Here is a 22,602-nt window from a genome sequence, read left to right as displayed (position 1 = left end):
ATCTTTCATTTTCTTGCCAAGATCTTCAAGGATCTTTCATTTTCTTGCCAAGATCTTTGAGGATCTTTGACTTTCTTGACAAGATCTTTAAGGATCTTTCATTTTCCTGTCAAGATCCTTGAAGATCTTGTCTGGATCTTCAAAGATCTTTACATGAACTTTGAAGATCATTTAAAGATCTTTGAAAATTCTTTGAGGATCTTCCAAATCCTTGTTAAGATCTTTGAGGATCTCTCATTTTCTTGCCAAGATCTTCAAGGATCTTTTTGAAAATTTTGAAGATCCTTAAAGATCTTGGAAAGAAAATAAAAGACCCTTAAAGATCTTGGCAATAAATTGAAAGATCTTTGAAGATCTTGGCATAAAAAAGAAAGATCCTTGAAGATTTTGACAGCCAAATTAAAGATCTTTGCAAGAGATTTGAAGATCCTTAAAGATCTTGACAAGAATGTCAGTGAACCTTGAAGATCCTGGCAGGGAAATGGAAGATCGTTGAAGATCTTAGCAAGAATGTTATAGAACCTTCGAAATTTTGACAAGAAATTAAGCATACTTAAATCCTCATACTAAGTTAAAAAGAAAAATTGAACCAAACATAAAAAAATGAAGATAAAACTTTTTTTTATTGCTAAACGAGAATTACCCATCCTCTTCTAGTAGGACTACTTCTACACTATTTCTGTTCAGACTTTAGGTTAGTACTAAGATTTTCATTTTCCAAAAAATCTGGCAACAGTCCAGCTCAAAGATAAGAAGACCAAAATATATGTGTTAAACTTGTCTAAGACTAGACTATGACCAGACTCAGACTACTCTTACAGAGAGGGTAAACATGAAAAAAAGGCAAACAAGAGTACTTCAATGACTATATTTCTAAACCATATTAACCTATATACCAAAGGAAAGCTTAGGAATCACACATACTGAATATAACTAATATGTTGCCCTAAACTAATTTGTTATTTGACATCAGATCAATTTGTCCACCACATGGTGTGAAAAACCTAGGTAAACTTGAGAAAAGATAACTGCACAAAGATTGCATGAAATCAAGTGTTTTTAGTGTCAAAACAAAGTACTAGGGTCGTTCTTTTGGATGAGCTGAGGAACTTTTGGAGTCGTTTATACTATGGGCACAATGCCCGTTCAAAGTTCACCTAGATTATTAGGTGAGTTATTCCACAACATCTTACTTAAAATTCAGCTTATAGAGAAACTGTCAGCTTATCCAACTCAACTCAGTAAGAGGATACAGCCCTGAAAACTTCAGATTAATTGAACTAATACATCCTGAGGTACAAAATAAGTGTTTTCGGGAATTCATATGACAACCTATAAAAGAGCTTTTTAAGTTGGTTACACAGAACCAAGTAAATTCACACCTTCTTCAGAAACATGTCCTTCAGTGAGCGTCGAGGAGAATCTCTCTAGATCGATAAGCCTGTATCCTTGTCCCTGTAACACATCATTTGTATCCTCACTCTCCAAGAGCTCAGAGTAAGAATCATTAGGCGACGATGGCATCTTCATTTTCTTTCCAGAAGTACCAATGAATTCTTTTCATTCAGCCCCAGAGTCAGAGCAATCGCGAGACCTGCTTGGAGTTTGATTGACGATTTCGGTTGTTTCTGTCTCTCTTTTTGCTTGTTTCTGAACTCCAGAAAACACCTTTCCTTTACCTTTATTTCTGTGTACATTTTCCCTTTAGTTCCGACCATTGTCGATGATATTTGCCGTAACAACGAGCTTCTTATGTTTTTATGCGACCGTTAAAAATCTCGGCGCGTATAAATTCCTATCCCATAATGCAAAACCCTATTTGTTGTCATGTAAGTAGTCACAAAGTTTCCCGAAAGCCTCGAGCATGGCGTTGCTATGCGGTAACCTTCGTTACACTCATTGCACAATAATTTTCTGCGAAAATTCCTTGTTGTGTTTAAATTATAAAACAGTGAGCCCTCAATTTACAATTTTGTTATGTTTGAAATTACTTGAGGATTTCAAAGGAACCTAATTCATAATGCAGAGATGTGGTAGAGATCTTGACAAAGTTGCCTTTGAGATCCACATCAAATTAAAAAAGGATCCTTACAAAGAGCTGTACAAAATCATGAAATGAATCTTTTAAAGATATTTGGAAGATCCTTTTCAATTCCTTGAGGATCTTAAAGGATTGTAGAACAGATCATGCAAAGATCTTGACCAGGATCCTTGTAACTCCTAATCATATTCTTAAGGATCTTAGCAAAGATCTTAGCAGGATCCCTAAAAGGTTCTTTTGAAGGTCTTTAAAAGATCCTCATTAAATCCTTGAGGATCATGAAGGATCCTTGAAAAGATCCTGCAAAGATCTTGACTTAAGGATCCTTGTAAGATCCTGATCAAATTCCTAAGGATCCTGGCAAAGATCTTTACAAGATCCTTGAAAGGATCTTTTGTAGGTCTTTAAAAGATCCTCATTAAATCCTTGAGGATCTTGAAGGATCCTTGAAAAGATCTTGCAAAGATCTTGAGTAGGATCCTTGTAAGATCCTGATCAAATCCTTAAGGATCCTTGCAAAGATCTTAATAGGATCCTTGAAAGGATCTTTGGAAGGTCTTTAAAAGATCCTCATTAAATCCTTGAGGATCTTGAAAGATCCTCAAAAAGATCCTGCAAAGATCTTGTCTAGGGGTGCGTTTCTTTAAAAAAAATCCAAGATTGGATTCTTAATCCGAGATCATGCGGATTCGTTATTTTTAAAGACACGAAAAATCCGAAATTGGATTTTTTTTTCAATTAGCCGTAACGACCCCAGCATGCAGTTCGCGTGTTTTGGGGGGAGTTTTCAAAATGGCGGAAAGTTTTGGTTTGATGTTTGAACTGTTCGAAGAAGTCCTTGCCGATGACCTTGAACAACAACAGGTTCTTTTAGGAGCCGATGACGAAGCAGTTTTATTCCTTTTGGCGGCCGGACAGCTCGTCCGAAAAGAACACGTTCGCACAAAGAATTTTTACGAAATAACCGTACCTAGTTACATACCGGAGGACTTCCGAAGTCACTTCCGCATGTCACGGCATACAGTTACAGTTCTCGAACATTTGCTTTCGGTCCACGGCGACTTACCTCAATACACCGGCGATAGAGGAAGACCACCGGTCGAGTTAAGAAAGCAAATCCTTATTACGCTGTGGATTCTTGGGAATCCAGAATGTTTACGCTCTGTTGCCGATCGATTTGATGTTTGCAGGGCAACTGCGTACAGAGTCTACAGACGAGTTTGCAAAGCAATAGTGAGGAACTTAATGGATGAGTTTATCAAGTTTCCAACTGGTCTAAAAGCCCAAGCGGTGATGGAGGCCTTTGAAGAGAAAAAGGGTTTTCCGGGTGTTTTGGGGGCTATTGATGGCACCCACATACCAATCAAAGCACCACATAACAATCATGAACAATACATAAATCGCAAAGGTTTCTTTTCCGTCCAACTACAAGTCATTTGTGACCCGGATTTATTCATAACCGATGTTTTCTGTGGTTACCCTGGTTCAGTACACGATGCTCGCGTGTTTCGTAATTCTCCGATCTGCCGAGAAGTTGAAGTGAACCCAGACAATTATTTTCCTGGCAACTCCCACATTTTGGGAGACGCAGCATATCCCTTGAAGAGGTGGCTGTTGACCCCATTTCGAGACAACGGACGTTTGACTGCTCAACAAAGACGTTACAATACTGCCCACAGTTCCACCAGAATGGTGGTTGAGAGGTCCATAGGGCTTTTTAAGAACAGGTTTAGGAAGCTAAAAACAATGATGGATGTTGACAAAATTGAGGACATACCGGAAATTATTGTATCCTCTTGCATCTTACACAACATTTGCATTATTGAAGATGACATCGATGATTTTTTAGATGACTCTAATGATGATGATGACAATGATGACAATGATGATGACATCTTTCCACCAGGTGTAGGAGCAGTTGATAAGAGAAACATGATAATGAGACTGATCCCATAAACCTAGCATTTATAAGTGGTTTATGTATTGATACCTTTTGTACTGTGGTGTTTTCATGAACACTTCTTTCATAGGTGGTGTATGTCATTCATAAAGTTTATACTGTATAATAGTCTTTTTGCTATAAATATCAATATTTTATTTGTTTTTAAAAGTATATAAGAAAATAGTAGAGCCATGTACATGGATCACTTTATACTACCTGAAACATTTATGGTGTTGCTTGAAATGTAAACTTTCAACACAAATGTAACAGCCTAATACTCTGACAGTCCAGGTTGCTTGTGTCACGCACAGAAAGGAGGAAGTGCGTGACACAAGTGATCTGAAGCATCTGAGAATCAGGCTAAAAAAAGTAAAGGATATAAATAATATCAAAACCAGTTTAGTTAGGCCCTCTCACCTAATGTTGCTGTTGTAGTTCCTTGTATGTATGTGATAAAAAAAAACATACAACTTGCAATAATACTGTTAACATGTATGATATAATAAACTTTTAGATAACTCAATACTGACAACAAACTCAGGTTTACTGTATCTATGTTCATGTTTGTGGTCAAATAATCCCATGTTCTGCAACACAATAAAAAATTATGGAATCAAGGTTACTCTTTGTTCAATGATTTTTCAAAAACATTCAAAAATCGGCCGATGAGTGCCATGCGTTCATTGTGCATATTTTCAAACTTTTTAATCTTTTCCTTTTCTTCCTCTTTCCTGTCTTGTGTAAATTCCTTAAAGAGCCCAACGAGGTCTTCTCTTTTCTTCCGCTCTGGTAACTTCTTTTTCTTTGCTTTTGTAACCACAGGCTCCTCTGTGTCACTACCTGTGGAACTCAATGTGGAACTGGAATTTTTAACACTCTTGACTGCATCTTTGCTCCGTTTACCATCAATGTTGCTGCACAATGTTTTTGGAGCGATGGCATCATCTTTCGAAAATATTTCGTGAAGTTCGTCATAGAAGTTGCATTTCTTTCGGTCATTTCCGCTGACTTTGTTGTGATCAACACAAGCAACATAACTTCTCTTCAGATTTTTCAATTTCGTCTCACACGCCTTGGCATTAAAGAACACTCCGTTCTTCTTTAATTCTTCGCTGATTTCTTCCCACAGGGACTTGTTCTTTTTGTTTATATCTTTAAATCGTTCTCTGCGTTCGACATAGCAGGAAATTAACAACAGCACATCAGCTCTAGACCAGCGTACAAGAGCTCTCGATTCGCCTTCGGTGCCTTCACGCGACTGACTGAACGTGGCTGCAGCTGTTTCCAAAGAAGAAAAACTTGGACCAGGCTGAGGTGATACTGATCTGACTGTTTCATGGCTGAACTGTGATGCCTGCGGTGGTGGAAACATGAACTGAGGAAGATAAGGTTGAATGCCCGGTTGAACGTGGCTTTCGTTCCACTGATATTCTGGATATTCACCTGCAGATAAACTGTGCGTCCAATATTGTCCTGTAGATAGAAATAAAAGATGCCAAGACGCATCAAACATCCGGAAAATTTATAAAAATACGTACAGGACGGAAAATTTCGGTGAAACTACACAAAAACTCACCTTGTTTATTCGCCATGGCCGGCAGCAGCTAATATTTACAACAAAATGGCGGGAATGTGGCGGATTTTAAGAAGACGACCGCTTGCCAAACGTACTGCTTTTTGTATCCGTGCAATAAAGAAACGCACGGATCATGAATCCTGAAAATCCGGATTTAGATTTGATCTAATGAATCCACTCGGAGTGTGGATTCTATAGATTCAAAATCCATTTTCGGATTTTATTAAAGAAACGCAAAATCCGTTTTTGGATTCAAGAATCCGGATTTGGATTTTTTTAAAGAAACGCACCTTAGGATCCTTGCAAGATCCTGATTAAATCCTTAAGGATCCTTACAAAGATCTTGAAAGGATCCTTGAAAGGATCTTTTGAGGGTCTTTGAAAGATCCTTGCTAAATCCTTGAGGATCTTGAAGGATCCTTGAAAAGAACTTTGCAAGGATCCTTATGAGGATCTTTGTAATATCCTTTGAGGATCTTGATCAAATCCTTGAGGATCTTAACAAAGGTTTTTGCTTACAAAGATCTTTGAGGATCTTTTACAGATCCTTTAAAGATCTTTTAAAGATCCTTGTCCTTAAGGATCTTTGGCAGGTCTTTGTCAATCCTTGAAGATCCTCAAAGATCCAGTGAGGTTTTTCACCAGGGAAGTGTTCTTATGTAGAATGAATTTTCAAACTCATTGAAATTAAGTTGACTTCATAATTCATATTTTAGTTAAAGAAATGTGCAATATCTCTTTACAAGGATGAAAAGGAAATGCCATTTATGAATTTTAAAATAGTAAATGCCAAAAACAAAAAGATGGAATTTAAAAAACTACTTAAATATAGCATATCTATTCACTGAGGTTTTAATCATTAGCTGTCACACAGGGATATAAAATAGGGTTTCTAAAAAAAATCAGGACAATAAAATTAAAGATTCAGGAGAGGCATATGATTTTAACTTGTTTACTGATGTTCTCACCTGAATTCCATCTGGAATGAGAACTCTGCAAGACTTCTGTTTTATCTTAAATTTAAACATAAAATTAAATTATTTGCAGGCAGGTTAGGGAAGAAATTAAAGGATGGATACATGTTACATAAAAAGAAACCCCTTACAATAAAATAAAGTAGAAGCATATTATATACATGTCTATGCTTCTGAATACAGCTGTAATAAGAATTTTTTGAGTAATTATCTACATATGTTAACCGAGTGCAATATATGGTCATAAAAGCAATTTTATTCTAACCTTCCTACTTGAAGGGTGCCTTGTGTATCAAATATATCAAGTGCAGTACCTCCAGAGTCACAAGCCGGGCTTTTGGGGCCACAAAATAATAAAACAATCATCGAGTTATGTCAGGCCAATTTATCGAGAGTTAATTAAATGTAGTTTTCTACAATCGTATGAAAGTTTAAAATGTGCTTCACTATTATACGCTATATATAGTATATATGCTATATATACGGATTTGTCGTTCTTAATTACTAATGAAACTCCGAGGGCGTAACTCAATTACTCCAAGAGAGAATATGCAAGTAGGTTACAGAAATGGTTCGCGAATTGTAAACTGTTAATATGTTGACAAAATATCCCTAAATTATAGTGCCGGTGTCCCAGCGGATTTGGACCCCTCTCCGCGGATTTGGACCCCCCAATAAAACTGAGTGAAAACATCATCCTTAACGTTCTAATGAAAATGGATGATACTTTACGTTCCAGAGCGTACTAAAGTATGTTTTCAATTCAAAACATGCGTATCGTTAATGCATACGAACTGGCATCCCGTCGGATGTTTCTTTTGACCAAGGGAAGATGGGCAGGAATTTAGTTTAATGTCTGGAGAGAGATCGTTTTTGAACCTTTTCCGCGATAGTCGAACACCGTTACATTCATTAAGAAACAAACTTGTGACACTTATTTATTTTGTCATTGTTTAATGCCCGAGTGTTGGGACGACATGGTACAGTGCGAGGGATTTAAGACTACCTCGGAGGACGAGTGGCTTTGCATTGTCTACAGATTGCCAGACTCTAGACGTCTTCGTAATTGTTAAGGTGTTATTTCGGATCCCTCAACAGTTAATAATCGTTAAAATTAGAAAATAAGATTGAGTTCGATGTAATAGTCTCCACTTTTGTTAAGACGTTGACATTAACGTTGATTTGCATCTGAAAATAAGCTGAGAGTTCCAATAGTTCAGAATAGAAACATTTTTACTTATCATTGGCTTTACGAAAGACTTGTAATACGAGTAGTTTCTTCTTCGTCGAATGCGGTAGTTTGTTCACATCTAATTCTTGCGTATACTGTTCCACTCACTATAATGAATGCGGTAGAATTGGAACGAAATGGCTGTTGTTGTTGTTTTTTTTACCTTTATTGAGGAAATGTTGTGTTGTGATATAAAAGAAAATCGACAAAAAAGCTTGCAAACAGAATTGGTTACCAAATATGATACAAAGGATGCTTAAAAGGAAAGTTTGGTAGCGGGGTCCAAATCTGCGAAGGGGGTCCATATCCGCTAGCGGATATGGACCGGGGGGTCCAAATCCGCTGTGACACCGGTACGAATCTATCATTCATAATCGCTTATGAAATTCCGAGACTAAACCTCAATGAATTTAACAGAAAATATCCAGGAAGGTTACAGAAACAGACTCTCAAAAACTGCTCTTGAATTCGATAACTGTAAACAACAATTATTTACGCGAACCATGTGATTACCAGCGCGCTTGTGAGGTCAAATTGCCAGAACCCCGTTTAATTGCACGATCACAGCTCGGACGCTTCTTGCAAAATGTGAAGACTACCAATTTTAGAGATTATTTCTTCAGTTTCTAGCATAAGGAAAAAAAAATCGTATCGCAAGCATGTTCATCATAACGCCTCGAGATGTTGAGCGAAGAGAAAGTGGTTCCATGTTTTGTGACACAAACCATTTCCTGAAGTTCGAACGAATCGAGTAGAAAGCATGAAAACATAGCGCTGAAAAGTAAGACAACCAAACAATTAAATTCACTCATCCCGGTGTAGAACCATCTCCATTTTACCCGTGAGCTTGTTTGCACCACACATTTGCAGTCCGTAATTTGATTCTCAGATGATTGACGGGTTCTCACATGACAATACCGTCAAAATCAAATTACCGCGTTAGACTTAATATAAACATGAACATAGCTTACTCAATCCCATTTTATTTTAATTTTGGGAAAGGCCATCACTTCGTTCTTAGGGTAAAACAAAACATCTTCGGCAAAGCGCAAATTTTTCAAATGAACAGAGTAAATCCTGCGATAATTAACTGAAGAGAAAAAAAAGTAGAAACTTGCGCTCGCCGTTCGACATCAAGATAAGATAACTTCTTTTCCCATAACACCACGACTGTATTAAACTTTCAAACGAAAGGACAAGAAATAACTTGAAGAATACGAACACTATGCAATATTGCTCGAGTGATGAACCGGCGTAAGAGTTTCTAGGCGATGAATGCCAGAGTCAACGTTTAACCGAAACGTGATCAGTTGAATTCAAAACTGAAGCTAGTATCAAGCGACGATTGGAAAGAAAAAAGTTTGAATTTTTTTCTGGGTCTTAGCGTAAGAGAAAACCCAGATAGGACACGACTTACCTTCTCTTCTTTCGCGGATCCTTTGCAGTTCGCTTCTCTTTGTTGATGACCTCTTTTCAGTCTGTTTTCAGAAGCGATTTTGTATTTCCTTCTTGCGTTGCTCTTCGCTAGAAACTCGCCTTTTTACTTATGCCCTTTATTGTTCTCTTTCGTCTTCCTCTCGCCGTATTCTGCCTATTTTGGCGTCCTTTGTAGCTTTCTTGCGCGATTTTCTGGACTCGCTTTACGCCGTTTACTTGTTGCTTTCTTTGGTCGCTCTGTCTCTTTATAGCCAGCCTATTTTCAATTAAAACCCTCTCTCCACGAACTTGAATTATAACAATTTCCTCCGGTTGACAAAGCTTAAACTCTGCCGGTATTGTTGTCTTACGAGTTGTTTAGAAATTGCAAAATACTGAGAATTGCTGTTCAACTACATCCTGACCAGTTCGATTTCCTGCTCAAAACGCGGGTGGCAAATCTCATCTACTAGCTCACTTGGAGCCCTCATGCAATGCCTAACCGTGTGCCCGCAGTACGCTACACTGCAGCTCGACGTTCGAGTATACGCACTTTATCGTCATCTGACGGTGTCTCTTGGCGCACACTGATGGGGTATCCAAGTTATGCACGCAATCGCGCTTACGCATTACCTTCTCCCTCGCCCTTCCATTACGTAGTGGCTAAGATAGTGCCCGTGGTACAGTTGGCCGCGCATGCCAAAAGTAGCACCTTGCACGGTCGTACGGTCGTACAACCAAATTTTTTGGTCTTGATGGGTTACTAATATTTTGTATAGTTATGGGGCTACGCTCTGCGAGCTCCGCTACTATTTGTAAGAAAATCTAACTTAACACACACTCTTACCTTGTTTATTTATGATTTTATAAGACCAATAAGCTGTTTCGGTTATTAAATTATGCTTGGGTATTACTTTTTGCTGGGAGCCCAGGTTTTACGTTGTGTTTTCCCCTTTCCCATTTGTATCAGAAGCTAGTCACGCAATAATTGACAAGTAATTTCACAAATGAATATTTACCCTGTATGAAGATTTTTGTTTATGTTGAATTGACAATATTACAATATGTTACTTTTGTGGTCACTAATCGTCGTTTCAGTAGCAGCGTAGCAGTTCAAAAGGGGTTGTTGCTTCAACGCTATTGAAATTTATAGTGTTCTGGCAGGAGAGCAAAGCGTGATGCTCTGGAAATAAAAACTCTTAGGGGCCTTTTACATGATATCGAAATGAGTTTTGTTCAAGAACGAGTTCATCCCGGTTGCCACATGATACCAGAATAAAATTATTCGAAACGAGTCATTTCTAAATGAGTTTATTGAGGTTTTCATTTCAGAACGAAACACGTATTCTGGACGACCTTTTGTACCTGTATAAAGTACACGCGGTACGACATTCATATCTGTATGAATCCTCTTTAGGAGCGAGGGAAGCATAGAAAAAGGGCGTAAATACTAATTTCTTACAAGCTAAATTATCTTGCACGTAAACGCGGTATGAAATTCATTTCTTTCCGGAACGAAACCCATTTTGGAATCTTTTGCCAATTGCATGATGTGTTTTCTTCCTTTAAGCCCGAGCTCGAATTTTTTCGGGGGTTGTTGCCCAACATCCCTAAGATGCTATCAGGTCCTACAACTTTTTATGTGATGAAAGAATTTGGATATATATGTATTGCTCTCGTTGTTTTTTTTTAATTACCTAGCGAATTTCAAGTGATAATTTCAGGAAGTAAGAAGCAACAACAAAAGGATTCTGATCAAAGCGAGGTGCCATTTTCAGTCATACCTGGTCGGACACCTTCAAAACAAAGGATGACACGCGAGCAGTTTACCGCAAATTTGACATGAAAATTATTCTGACGCCTCTTTGAGGAGAAAAAAAGCTTGAACAGTAGACATCGCAAGATCTTTGGCTATGTTATAAAAGAATACTTAATGCACTAGAAGTGCACACATCGAGTTCTGGATGCACTTGAATAGTCTGTTTAACAAATGTAGACGTACAGTTATTTTAATCCCTTCCAAATTATGTCAAGAAGAACAAAACAAAAAAAGGTACAGCCGTCCTGCCTCGAAGCAGGACAGATTTTGTCAGCATAAAAATCTGACAGATCAGTGCCTAAAAGTTTTTATAAGTAAATAATCAGTTCACGTGAATTTTACGAGGTGAGACTGACAGCTAGTAGTTGGCAAATCACATCTTTTGTTGTCAGGTGCTGATAGGATTGGTGGGGGAGGGGGGGAAGGAGGCACTCGGAAATGAGTGAGCAGTGTTCTCCCTTATTTTAAGCATGACAGGTAAAATAAATTTTCAAACCGGTAAAGTAATCCTTTCACGTGTTGAATTTTCAAGAATTCCAAGCAATTTTAAACGGCAATAAGAGTTAAGAGGTACTACAAGCGGTAAATGTTACCGGTTACCGCCTGAAAAGGAGAACACTGGGTGAGGATGCTTGTCGTACCTTTCAGGGGTCAGAATCAGTGATCCGGTACCTTTTACGGTGTCTCAAACTCTAGTGGACCACCAGAGACCTAGCTGGTACCTTTTACGGTGTCTTCCGCTCAATAAAATAACTGAAATAAACATTACTAGGTCGATTTTAATGATCTGACTTGAGCCTCTGAAGCACATCGATAAAGGAGTTTTATTGCTTATATTAGAACTTATTTTTGCGATTTTTCAATTTTTTGGTGTTTAAATTGGTACTTTTTTGGGGTAGATATCAGTTGTTGCCACTCCTACACGGATAAGACTCAGGTACCTTTCATAATTTTAAAGGGGTCGTTTTCGAAATTCCCGGCGCGCATCCTCGCCCTCATCCCGGGGGGTGCTAATACGTGCAGCACACCTGCAATTTAGCAAGGACAAATTTTGATGTGATTGTCGGTGAAGAGAAAAAAGTTTGTCAGCGTCTTGTGCCCTTTACCACTGTGTGCTTAATTACGCGAAGCCTACAAAGGGCTCAGACATTAGTATAGAAAACTCCGCCTCTGTATGGATTTTTGGTAGCCTATTGATCAATCCCCAATCGAGGCCTAAGTCTGACGGGACGCGTGATTTTGCACAGGGTGGCAAGTAGCCAGGTTATATGAATTTTCCAGACGTCTTGCGTACTATCTGTGGTACACGCTTCCCAATTCCCCAATAGGATTTTGGAATCGACTTAAGCCTACCTTTACCATGGCTGTAACCCAACACCGGTGCCGAGATTTGATCTATGAGTGGGGCAAATTGTAAAATCATCGATATCTTTTGGCGTCTCGAAGATGCCGGCTCGTGACAAAATAAGATCAACTTTAGTTTCTGGATCTCCGCAAGTAACTTGAAACGTCTTTTTTACAACTACGCAAAGGAACGACCTGAGATATGCAACGTCGGTCTTCTCGATAACTATACCCAAAAGTTCCACCAGCGAACGATTTAAATGAAAAGCGAGTCTCCTTGTTAGCATTAAGATGAGACGCTTATACAACAGATCAATTAGCTAAAAAAGTATGTAGCTTGTCAATCGAATCGACTTTTGTAAACATTCTCTGACTTCCGCCGGCAAAGGAATCCTTGATAGTAATTCTTGGAAGATTTTTATAGATATGCAAAGAGGGAAAAAAACCCATCTCTTGGTAATTCGAAGGTTAATTAATCTTTGAATTTACATGTGTCTCCCTTGTCATGAGAAGGTTTGTAAACTGCAAATTAAATCTGGCTAAAATGTGGTAGAGCATAACTTGATCATCGAAACAGCTAATAAAATCATAAATAAACAAGGTAAGAGTGATTTATGTAGTGATTTATGTAGTGATTTATGTAGTGATTTATGTAGTGATTTATGTAGTGATTTATGTAGTGATTTATGTAGTGATTTATGTAGTGATTTATGTAGTGATTTATGTAGTGATTTATGCCAGTAAACGGTGGCGACAAGTAGGCACACCATGTGTAGTCGCTAGCAAGTAAATTTTGCCTGATTTTAAGTTCGTCTCACGATAGAACAACACAATTACACAAGGAAATTTTTACAGTAACTTTATAACCATCCTTTTGTCTTTTAAAAGCTCGAAGGTCAGTAGATGCTGTCATATCTGTCATTGTCAAACTGTCTTTGTTTTGATGCTATTTTTCGACATAGAAAAAGTATGTCGGACAAAAATATTCACCAAAAAATAAATATTTCTTTGCCAGCTTCAATGACAGGGGATTAAGTTTAGGTGATACAACAAAGGATTATGCCGACATAAATACCGGAGGTCAAGTAAATTCGTTAAATGAGGTCACACAACTCGGGTAATATTCAGGGTGAAAATTTGCATATTTGAGCGGTCGAACGAAAAAACTCATTTCTCAAAAACTAAAATATATTTTCTCACTACGCCACAATTATACTGGACTACAAAATATGAAAGTAGGCGAGAAAATGAATTTTTGGCGACTTGCCACAATATTTCAAGTTTATGCGATGGATGCTGACATCCTCTTTTAAGATTTTTTCTGACGCAAGTAAGTGGGATGGTTCATTTTTCTCCTCTAATAATTGATATCTTCATGTTCCGCGGAGGAATTGCGCAATGGAACGAGTGTTCACGTTTTAAAGATTGTCTCTGTCCCTATTAGGATGTTTTTCTTGACAAAGCAACACAAAGGAAAATTCTTTCTTTTGCAATCAAATGTCCAAGTGAAGGCTGTGAATGGACTGGAGAACTTAGGGAAAAAGAGGTGAGGTTACTTCAACTCATATCGCAACTGAAAATAAACACTAAAAGCCTTACTTATGAGTTGTTGGTTGATCTAGATCAATGTACTGACGTCGTAATTTTTTATCATATTTTAGCCTTAAGAGACCCATATCTTAACGTGATATTTATTCAACTGAACCTTTTTTAGTTTGGTTTTGACAGAATCAAACGCCATTCTAAGTGATGTATTATTGATCAAATAGTTCCTCAGTTGTTAAATATCAACCTCGCAACCTAATAATGCATTTTTCTTACAGGTTCACCTGTCTTCTTGTCCTTGTAAAGTTATCCCATGTTGTAACGAAAACTGTTTCGTGAGAGTTCAGAGACGACACCTTTCCCACCACTTGGGCGTCACATGTGAGTGGAGAATTATCAAATGCGATTACTGTAGTGAATCACAACCACGGTGTCAAATGCAGGTAGATATGGTATGATTTAGTCTTTTAAAATAATGCGTAATGTTGCCTTCTCAATAGGGTTATTCACAATTACTTATCGGTTTTGGAAACAATACCTCTGTGTTAGAGAAACTCCTTTCAGGTTATCTTTATTGGTTTACAACCTGTCACTGTGGAAACTGTTCGACCTGGAACAGAATAGCGATAGACATAACAAAGAAATCTGCGTCACCTGTTTTTATTATATTTATTACTTTCTGTTCTTGGTACATCTTATCTCCTCCAGGATCATATTCACCAGTGCAGTAAGTTCCCAGTAACTTGTCCGAACAAATGCAGCTGCTTAGTTCCCAGGGGAAAAGTAAGAAGTATTTCTATCATTTTAACACTTTCATTACTGTTAATTTTTTTTTAAGACTTTGAACTTATCTTCAGAAGAAGGAGCGCAAACCATTTACGTGACTAAAAGATAGTTTTGCCATTTGCGTTTGTCTCAGCTCCGTTGTAAGTAGAATTGGAAATTGGCAATTTTCTTTCTCGAGAACTAATGCCACTCAATAGAAGCTAAGTTTTTCGTTTGTCTCACGATGTAGTCACGTGTGATGTAGATCGCGACGTTTCAACTGCATACTGCTAGTCTTCTTCAGGCGATGAGGCCGACTGGTCATGCGTGATCATATAAAGCATGATGCTCTGCTGTGATTAATTGTTTTTTCAACAGCTCTGACCTCATCGCCTGAAGGAGACTAGCAGTATGTAGTCGAAACGTCGCGATCTACATTACACGTGACTACATCGTGAGACAAACGAAAACCTTAGCTTTATTGTTATTCACCACGATGAACAACCACAACTTTTTCTACAAAATGCCACTCAGTCAGCAGTAACCATTTAGTTTGTTTCCCATGTTAGGGTGATCTTATAATGTTAATGGAGCTTGGTGGCTCTGAGTGGATGATGAAAGAGTAAGTTGTATCTAAAATAAAATAGAAAAGGATAAAAATGCTGAGTACCGATAACACGTCATAATAGTTAAGAATATCCGTTTAAAATAATTTTTGCCGGTGATTATAGAGATGAACGCGCTCTGATTGGTCGAGGATTACGCTAGCTATATCTCGCTATATCACCTTACGCGAGGCGTTTACAGAAGGAGCACTCGATTTCAAAATGTCTGCCCGGTGTTTTGCTAATGTTACCGAGGAAGTGGTAAACGCGATAAAAGAGAATTCAGTTCCTATGAACACAAATGATGCTACTAAGCTTTGTGTAACACTTGTTAATAGAAAGTTATGAAGCTTTTGCTAATTGAATTAAGTGAACCTGTTAAATTAAAGTGGAGACTAGCTGCTTCTCTCAATACGAGTGGTCAAAATTAAACAGTTGTAACAAAACGGCGTCAACAACAAAATTAATTTAGAACAGAATTCAAAAGCATCTGAGCAATTACACTAAAAAAAACACCTATTCGCCTCAGACTCACTAAATAATGGTGATTGATCCCTGTGATTTTTTCTCGGGCTTTATTTAACAAGATTCACTTCGCCGTCGGCAAACAATTTTTAAATAATTTATTGTATTAAAAATAACCATTTGCGCGAATATTATATATTTGCAAATATCAGCCGATCGGTAGTCTCTCGCTTCGAGTCGACATCTCCGATCAGTCTGCCTCAGCACGAAATTTTGGAGAAATCAATTTCCAGAAAATTGCCTAGATAAAATTGCTGTGCAATCAAGAACCCGACTTTGGTCTCTTACTGTGTCAGTAGTCTGCCGCCTTTTAAGATGAATGAGTAAATAGACAAATGGCAAATGGATAGATGAATAGGAAGATAAATAAATTATTTAATAACAAGTTAGTTATTTAGATAATTTCAGACAATGAAACACTGCCAACGCTTAATGAACCTTAAAGCCTTAAAGTGGGTCACGCTCGTAACCCTCCCCCCTCCCCTCCCCCCCCGAGCAAAAAATTAGAGACAAGTTTTAATTGTAGTATTGAAGAATTTTCCTTCAAACTTGAGCTAGATTTGATATAAAATTTTTTATGATTAATTGTTCATTTATGTTGTGGTTATTGGTTGCCCAATTATAATTGTTTTGTTTGTGCGCTGATTATTCAGCGTTGATATCGGTTGCTTGATTTGCCGGCAATTTTTTCCAGGTTTCAAATCACCTTGAGGACGATTGTCCATTGTCAAAAATTCCTTGCCCACATGTCCGTATAGGATGCAAAACGGAGGTATGGCAACCAGCTCTGATTTTATCAATAAACTTATTAGACGACTTTATTTTCAGATATTTCCCTTTTTAGTGAACGATATATATGCACAATAGCTTTTCCTGTCTGGTTCAATTCATGGTTAGGCTTTCCAATCACGAGAAGCATAGTAAGTGACGTGCATTGTCTGAGACCGAGAAGAGCTGATTAGTTATGCTTCAAGGTCTCAATGGGGTGGCATCTCTGACAGTTGATGAAGAAAACAAGAGGCCATTTTGACTTTTGAGTGAGGTTTCGGCCATTTTACAGTTGACGGTTAATTCTCTATAGTGACCGGATACCTCGGCTCCATTTTAGGAATGTTTGGAAGAAATTTAGCTGGCCAATAACGCCTGGCTTCATTGAAGGGTGAAGGTAGAAACTCTAGATTTCTAGACGGTTGACGTGTAACATCCGGACCATTTGACGGTAAACCCCAAAGAGATATTCATGTTACAACGGTTCAGAGTTCATATTTGACTGAGAAGATTAACACTGTTAAGGAACTTAACGATTTACTTTTTTTAGGTTCGACGAAAAGAAGTGGACTCTCATCTTCAGGATTTTATGAAAATCCATCTTGACTTGGCTTGTATGAAGTTAAGAGATACAGAAGATGAGATGAAGAAAACTCAAGATAAGTTAAATGACACACAGGAAACTACAAAAACTTTGACAAAGAAACTTGAGACACTTCAGGGACGGTTTGAAACAAGCACAGTGATGATAAAAAGTGAATCTTCCATATATCCCTGGTGGTTTGTTTGGAAAGTTAATGATTTTAGTAACATTCTGAGACAAGCGAAAGCTGCAGAAAGGAAGTCAATTGAGAGTGACCCATTCTATACCGAAATCTGTGGCTACAAGCTAAAATTAAGAATTTACCCCAATGGTCTTAGATCTGGTAAGAACAATTACCTATCAGTTTTCTTCGCTATAACGAAAGGTGAATACGATGCGATATTAAACTGGCCTTTTAAGAGGAAGGTGAAATTCACACTGATTGATCAACAGGATGATCCAGACAAACGAAGAAACATTACTATGGTGATAAAAAAATCGGATAACTTAGATGGCTATGAAAGGCCTAAAGTTGAAAATTCAGGTCGGGGGCTTTGCAATTTTATATCTCACAAGACACTTTATTCAAGGAGGTACCTTGTAGATGACACGCTGTTCATTCGGTTTGAAATTGGTCCGGCTCAAAAGGTGACTTTTCCTTCTTATTTAGTTAGTGATGAATCTGACTGATCGGTGACTGATAGATGCCATCATTTTCATTATAGTGCATTACAGCACTCTAATGATTGATTCAGTATGGCTTTTCTCCACCGCATCAAAATTGACATGCTTTTTGTGCCGTGAAAAAGGCAAAATTTTTAAGGTTTTTTGAATAAACAAGAACGAATTCGAAGGATGAAGTCTAAGTTACCCAGCCTGCCTGTAACGCGATCAGGATCGTTGATCATTATAATTAACCCATGGGTAGACAACTTTTTTATCAGTTGATACCTAAAGAAAGCCATGGAAATATGGAGTTATGTAAGACATTTATTTCTCTCTCTTTCTCTCTCGATCGGTCAAAAGATGTTTTGAACAGCTTGTAGGGGAAATAAACCCCCATACTTCAGTTCTTTCACATTAATTTTTATCTTGCCACTTTCAGTTCAGTTTTCTAAATGCATCAGACTGGAATCCAGGAGCTTACGTCCGTTTATTCACCAGACAGCGCTTTTATTAACGATGATTTCTTTTCTTGTGAAGAGGAGTTTTTAATACTGCTAAGAATTGTTAGTTAGCGTGATTTTAAGTTGACGTTGGCATTTATGTTGTTTTTATCAGATAAGTGTCATAACAGGTCAGTATGGAATTCGTTAAATAAAACATTCAAATTATCTTTCAATGAGTTTTGATTCGTTTCACCTTGCTGGCTCTCGCGACGCTGTATGCAAGTTCGTTCGAAGAAGTGATGTTTGGAAATTGAATATGTGGATTAGTGGTCCGGTCAGATTTCATCTTGTGAGTGGCAGAAATAAATGTGGTAACGTGCAGGTCGTGTCTATCCCCTTATAATGTATTCTGACCGCAATAATTTATATACTAGTTTCCAGTGAGTAACGGTGAGAAATTAACAACAGGTCTCTCGAGAAAACATTACTTAATACAGCTATATCGAGGATAGTGAATTGTTACATAGCGGTAGACATTGCTACTGAACAAGGCTACCTTATTCATTAGCACTGTCTACCACATGTCTTGCCTGTTGTGTGTTAATATCCTTTATCCAAGTCTTGATAGTAACCCCTCTAATTACGTATCTATCACTCAATAGGCAGTTTCACCCAGTTGAGAAAACACAACATGTAAGAAACGAAGAGAGTGTGAGGCGACCCAACGAGTCAACAATGGAACAAAAATAATCCTCCTCAATATAAATACAGCCTGGACCAGGCCCTCGGTCAATGGAAACGGGATCCCGGGGTTCTAAGAGAATACATGTAAACGTGAGCTATTTTTCGACTTCGGTTAGGCGGCTACCTCATCTACCTGAGGTCCCCCACCTCCATGTAGAGAGGCCCTTAAAACAAACAACACTACAGCTTTATTTAATTTGACATCGAAGAATTCTACCCCTTAATCAGCCAAGACCTCCTGAACAGAGCACTCGACTTCCCCTCAGCCTACGACAACATCACTGACGACGAAAGAAACATAATACATGCAAAACATATGATCCTTATGCGCAAACAACAACCCTAGCGGAAGAAGGGCGATACAACATTTGACGTCATAACGGGCAGCTACGACGGTGCCGAACTATGCGAGCTAGTAGGAAATTTCCGTCTTTCCCAACTGCAAAAAATCAACATCAACATCGGACTTGACAGAGACGACAGACTGGCCATTTCAAACACCACACCGAGAGACACAGTAAAAAACAAAAAAGAAATATGCTGCATCTTCAATCACAATGGACTACGTATCACCATCGAAGCCAACAAACAGACCATCAATTTCTTAGACGTCACTTTCAACCTGAACAAAAACACCTACCAGCCTTTCACAAAGTCTTACACAACACTACAATACGTCCACCGCGAGAACAACCACCCACCAACCACCACAAAGAACATGCACCCCGGCATCAACAAAAGACTGTCATCCCTTTCATCCGACAAAGCATTCTTCGACCAAGCCGCTCCTCCATACCTAAAAGCATACGACTATTGCGGGTACCGGTACACTCTACACTACGAACTAACAAACGAAAAAACAGACAACGGAACATTCTCTGGTACAACCCCCCATTCAGCAAAAACATCAGCACCAATATCGGACACAGATTCCTTGCCCTTGTAGACTAGCACTTCCCGAAAGACCACAGACTCAGAAAAATATTTAATCTTAACACAATTAAGATCAGTTACAGTTGCGTGAATAACACTAAACAGATCATCGACAACCACAACAAACGCATTTTAAATTCATCCAAACACATCAATGACACTACAGATAACAGCACCAAAAAAGACACCAAAACTTGCGACTGCCGACAGAAGAACACATGGCCACTTAACGGGAACTGCCCCCTATCATCTCTAATCTACCAAGCCACCATCACGCGTAAGGAGGACAGCACCACTGAAACATACATCAGACTTACAGAAAACGACTTCAAGAATAGATACAGAAACCACACAGCATCATTCCGACACACAAAACACGAAAACTCTACCGAACTCAGCAAACATGTCTGGGCCCTTAAAGAAAATAACATTAACCACTTTATTTCCAGGCGCATCCTTTCATCAAGATCACCCTACAGCAGCGCAAGCAAAAGATGCAACCTCTGCCTCAAAGAAAAATTACTTATCATCCGCCGACCTGAACTATCACGAACTATCTTCACTCAATTAACGTAATGAACTCGAAATGAAAGTATAGTGTCTTTTTTTTTTCCTATCGCAATATATATCGCGCTCTACTATGTATCGAGCACTGTAAAACATATGACAAGTACATATTTCCCTTTCATTAATAACGATGTCGTCCCAGCGGCTTATACCCCTGACTCGATCTGCAGATCTTCAAGGCCCAATTTTAGGTACTTTTTGCCAATAATCGCCAAGAATTCCGATGCGATATGAAACGTACCCATTCGAATCACAGCGTCGGAAAACTCGTTTGCAAACCTCCATTGTAGTTGCTTGGCCTTCACATAGTTAGCAAGATCAAATTTAATTAATGTATCTTCCTGACCCATGGTATCACTGAGGACTGGAGTGTGCTTGAGAACAGTGTATATTGTACTGAACTCCGTTGAAGAGCCATCTATTACAGGGCAGTAGACACTCATGGTAATTTCTTGTAACTCTGGATAAAGCAATGTGTTGAATGCTCTCCATCTAGGAAGTGACTGACTCGCGATTACTTCCCGAGATGGTGATTCTGTTAGACCTAAGGGATACATTCTCATGAATTTCCATACATCATCAGCGCAGTGTGCTGACTCAAACAGCTAATTTTGTTCTTTAAACCGCACTTTTTAACCTAACCAGTATAAAGATAGGTCCGCAATTCGTACTTGTCTGGGATTTCAGTCAATTAAACATTGATGTGGTATGGATTAGCTTTACAGTAAATGTAATACATTTTGTCATATTATAGTGATAAATGTAGGGTAAAGATTCCGTAGAATCCCAAGCTGCAGATGATAAAATGGTTACAAGAGAAACATGTTTAGACTTCTAGTTTCGAAGAAATTAGGGGGTGCTTGCAATTTGTCAGAATAAATCGATTGGGATGACTGGTGAATAAGGGTAACAGTTTTTTTCAAAAATCAGCAAACCAGCCGAACGAGATGGCGCTTACCATTTGCAATTGTTTTCGGCTAATGAGAGACTGGAAACTGGAAAATTTAGCAAGTGGTAAGGAAATTCCCGCTTAAGACACTGTACGTAAACTATGCTTTTACAAATATCAGCTTTTCTGTTTTAACGTGACCAGTAAATGAAGAAATTTTTGGCTAAAAGTTTGAAGGCATTAGTTTTTTAACTTGCCAATCTACAGAAACTGGCGCCTTCACGCAACATATCAAAAAATTGTAGTTAAAAGAGGGAACCTCAAATTGCAAATCGTAAATCCACGCACTAATACTGGAGTTTGTTATTATGTTACATCTGTCCCTAAAACTTTGTTTGTTAGTAGCAATAAATGGGAGTTTATTGGATTAGTGGATAGTGGATTTAGTGGATTTTCATTGCATCGACGCAATTTTTGACATACTTTCAATATGCAATTGCAGACATTTCTTTCTGAGAACTGGGATTTCGTACGACTGTTACTTATTCATCCAAAAATTTCTTGTAAAAACAAACAGAAAGGGAATATTTACGCACTTAAATAAATACCCAGCAGCGCGTGGCTCAATATTAGGTCTTAAGACCTCATTACTCTTTCTGAATCTCCAAAACTAAGAACTACGACAAATCTAGAATTATCTAGACATAAATTGACAGTTTTGCTTTGTGAAAGCTCACAATAATTGTAAGTTGAAGGGTTGTAAAACTAACTATTTTCAAACTTAACTCGTTTTGTGTGAGAGTAACAAAAACTCAAATTTATTAAGATGTGTTTATATGTACTTCACTCAACTTTTCTTCGTGTATTACTGAAGTGGTTAACAATTGCCTACATAGCCTTACTGCGAAACGCAACATTGGTAACAGCTGTTATCAAATAAAATGAAAACTAACCTGATCATGGTATTTTTGTGGCAAAACAAAATGATGTTGGCCAAATGGTGCTCGCAATTAACGCAAAATTTACGGTAACAGTCAGCTTTGTCGAGAAAAACTGTTGGCTTCTGGTAAAGTTTTTTACGATGACGAGAGGTCATCTAGGTAAAGGTAACATTGGTGTTTACATTGGTAGAAATAAACGCCGAAAAAACTCAATCTTGTTTCCAGGGTTCTCTCTTTCCTTGTGGAATTAGAGACCACGTGACGGACACTTTGCTATCGTACACA

The 22,602-nt window shown here is 38.2% G+C and overlaps 3 protein-coding genes across 4 annotated transcripts in view; 2 read left to right on the top strand and 1 right to left on the bottom strand.

Moving 5' to 3' along the window:
- LOC131773248 (TNF receptor-associated factor 5) overlaps positions 1-18,476 on the top strand; it is a 22,474-nt gene extending 3,998 nt beyond the window's left edge. The window contains exons 3-8 of one of the 2 annotated variants that reach the window (XM_066169578.1): positions 13,788-13,889; positions 14,167-14,331; positions 14,597-14,671; positions 15,223-15,275; positions 16,478-16,555; positions 17,102-17,242. In XM_066169578.1, coding sequence (XP_066025675.1) covers positions 13,788-13,889; positions 14,167-14,331; positions 14,597-14,671; positions 15,223-15,275; positions 16,478-16,541 — 459 coding nt within the window. In that variant the 3' untranslated portion in view covers positions 16,542-16,555; positions 17,102-17,242. Of the gene's footprint in view, positions 1-13,787; positions 13,890-14,166; positions 14,332-14,596; positions 14,672-15,222; positions 15,276-16,477; positions 16,556-17,101 lie in introns of both variants that reach the window. The other variant, XM_066169577.1, reaches the window with a different exon arrangement.
- Positions 2,812-4,005, top strand: LOC131787736 (putative nuclease HARBI1). Its single transcript, XM_059104814.2, has one exon. It carries the CDS (start codon positions 2,834-2,836, stop codon positions 3,995-3,997), a length of 1,164 nt encoding a protein of 387 aa, XP_058960797.2. The 5' UTR covers positions 2,812-2,833; the 3' UTR covers positions 3,998-4,005.
- Positions 4,603-5,598, bottom strand: LOC131787737 (uncharacterized). The gene is made up of 2 exons (XM_059104815.2): positions 5,560-5,598; positions 4,603-5,456 (listed from the first exon to the last, which is right to left on the bottom strand). Exons 1-2 carry the CDS (start codon positions 5,573-5,575, stop codon positions 4,603-4,605), a joined length of 870 nt encoding a protein of 289 aa, XP_058960798.1. The 5' UTR covers positions 5,576-5,598.
- Positions 18,477-22,602: the final 4,126 nt, after the last annotated feature.

The sequence above is a fragment of the Pocillopora verrucosa genome, chromosome 7, assembly GCF_036669915.1.
Source record: "Pocillopora verrucosa isolate sample1 chromosome 7, ASM3666991v2, whole genome shotgun sequence".
Taxonomy (NCBI): Eukaryota; Metazoa; Cnidaria; class Anthozoa; order Scleractinia; family Pocilloporidae; genus Pocillopora; species Pocillopora verrucosa.
This window is presented reverse-complemented; position numbering and strand designations above follow the sequence as displayed.

Bases quoted from the DNA above. Each gene is read 5' to 3' on its own strand.
- LOC131787736 (XM_059104814.2), top strand. From the start codon at position 2,834: ATGGCGGAAAGTTTTGGTTTGATGTTTGAACTGTTCGAAGAAGTCCTT.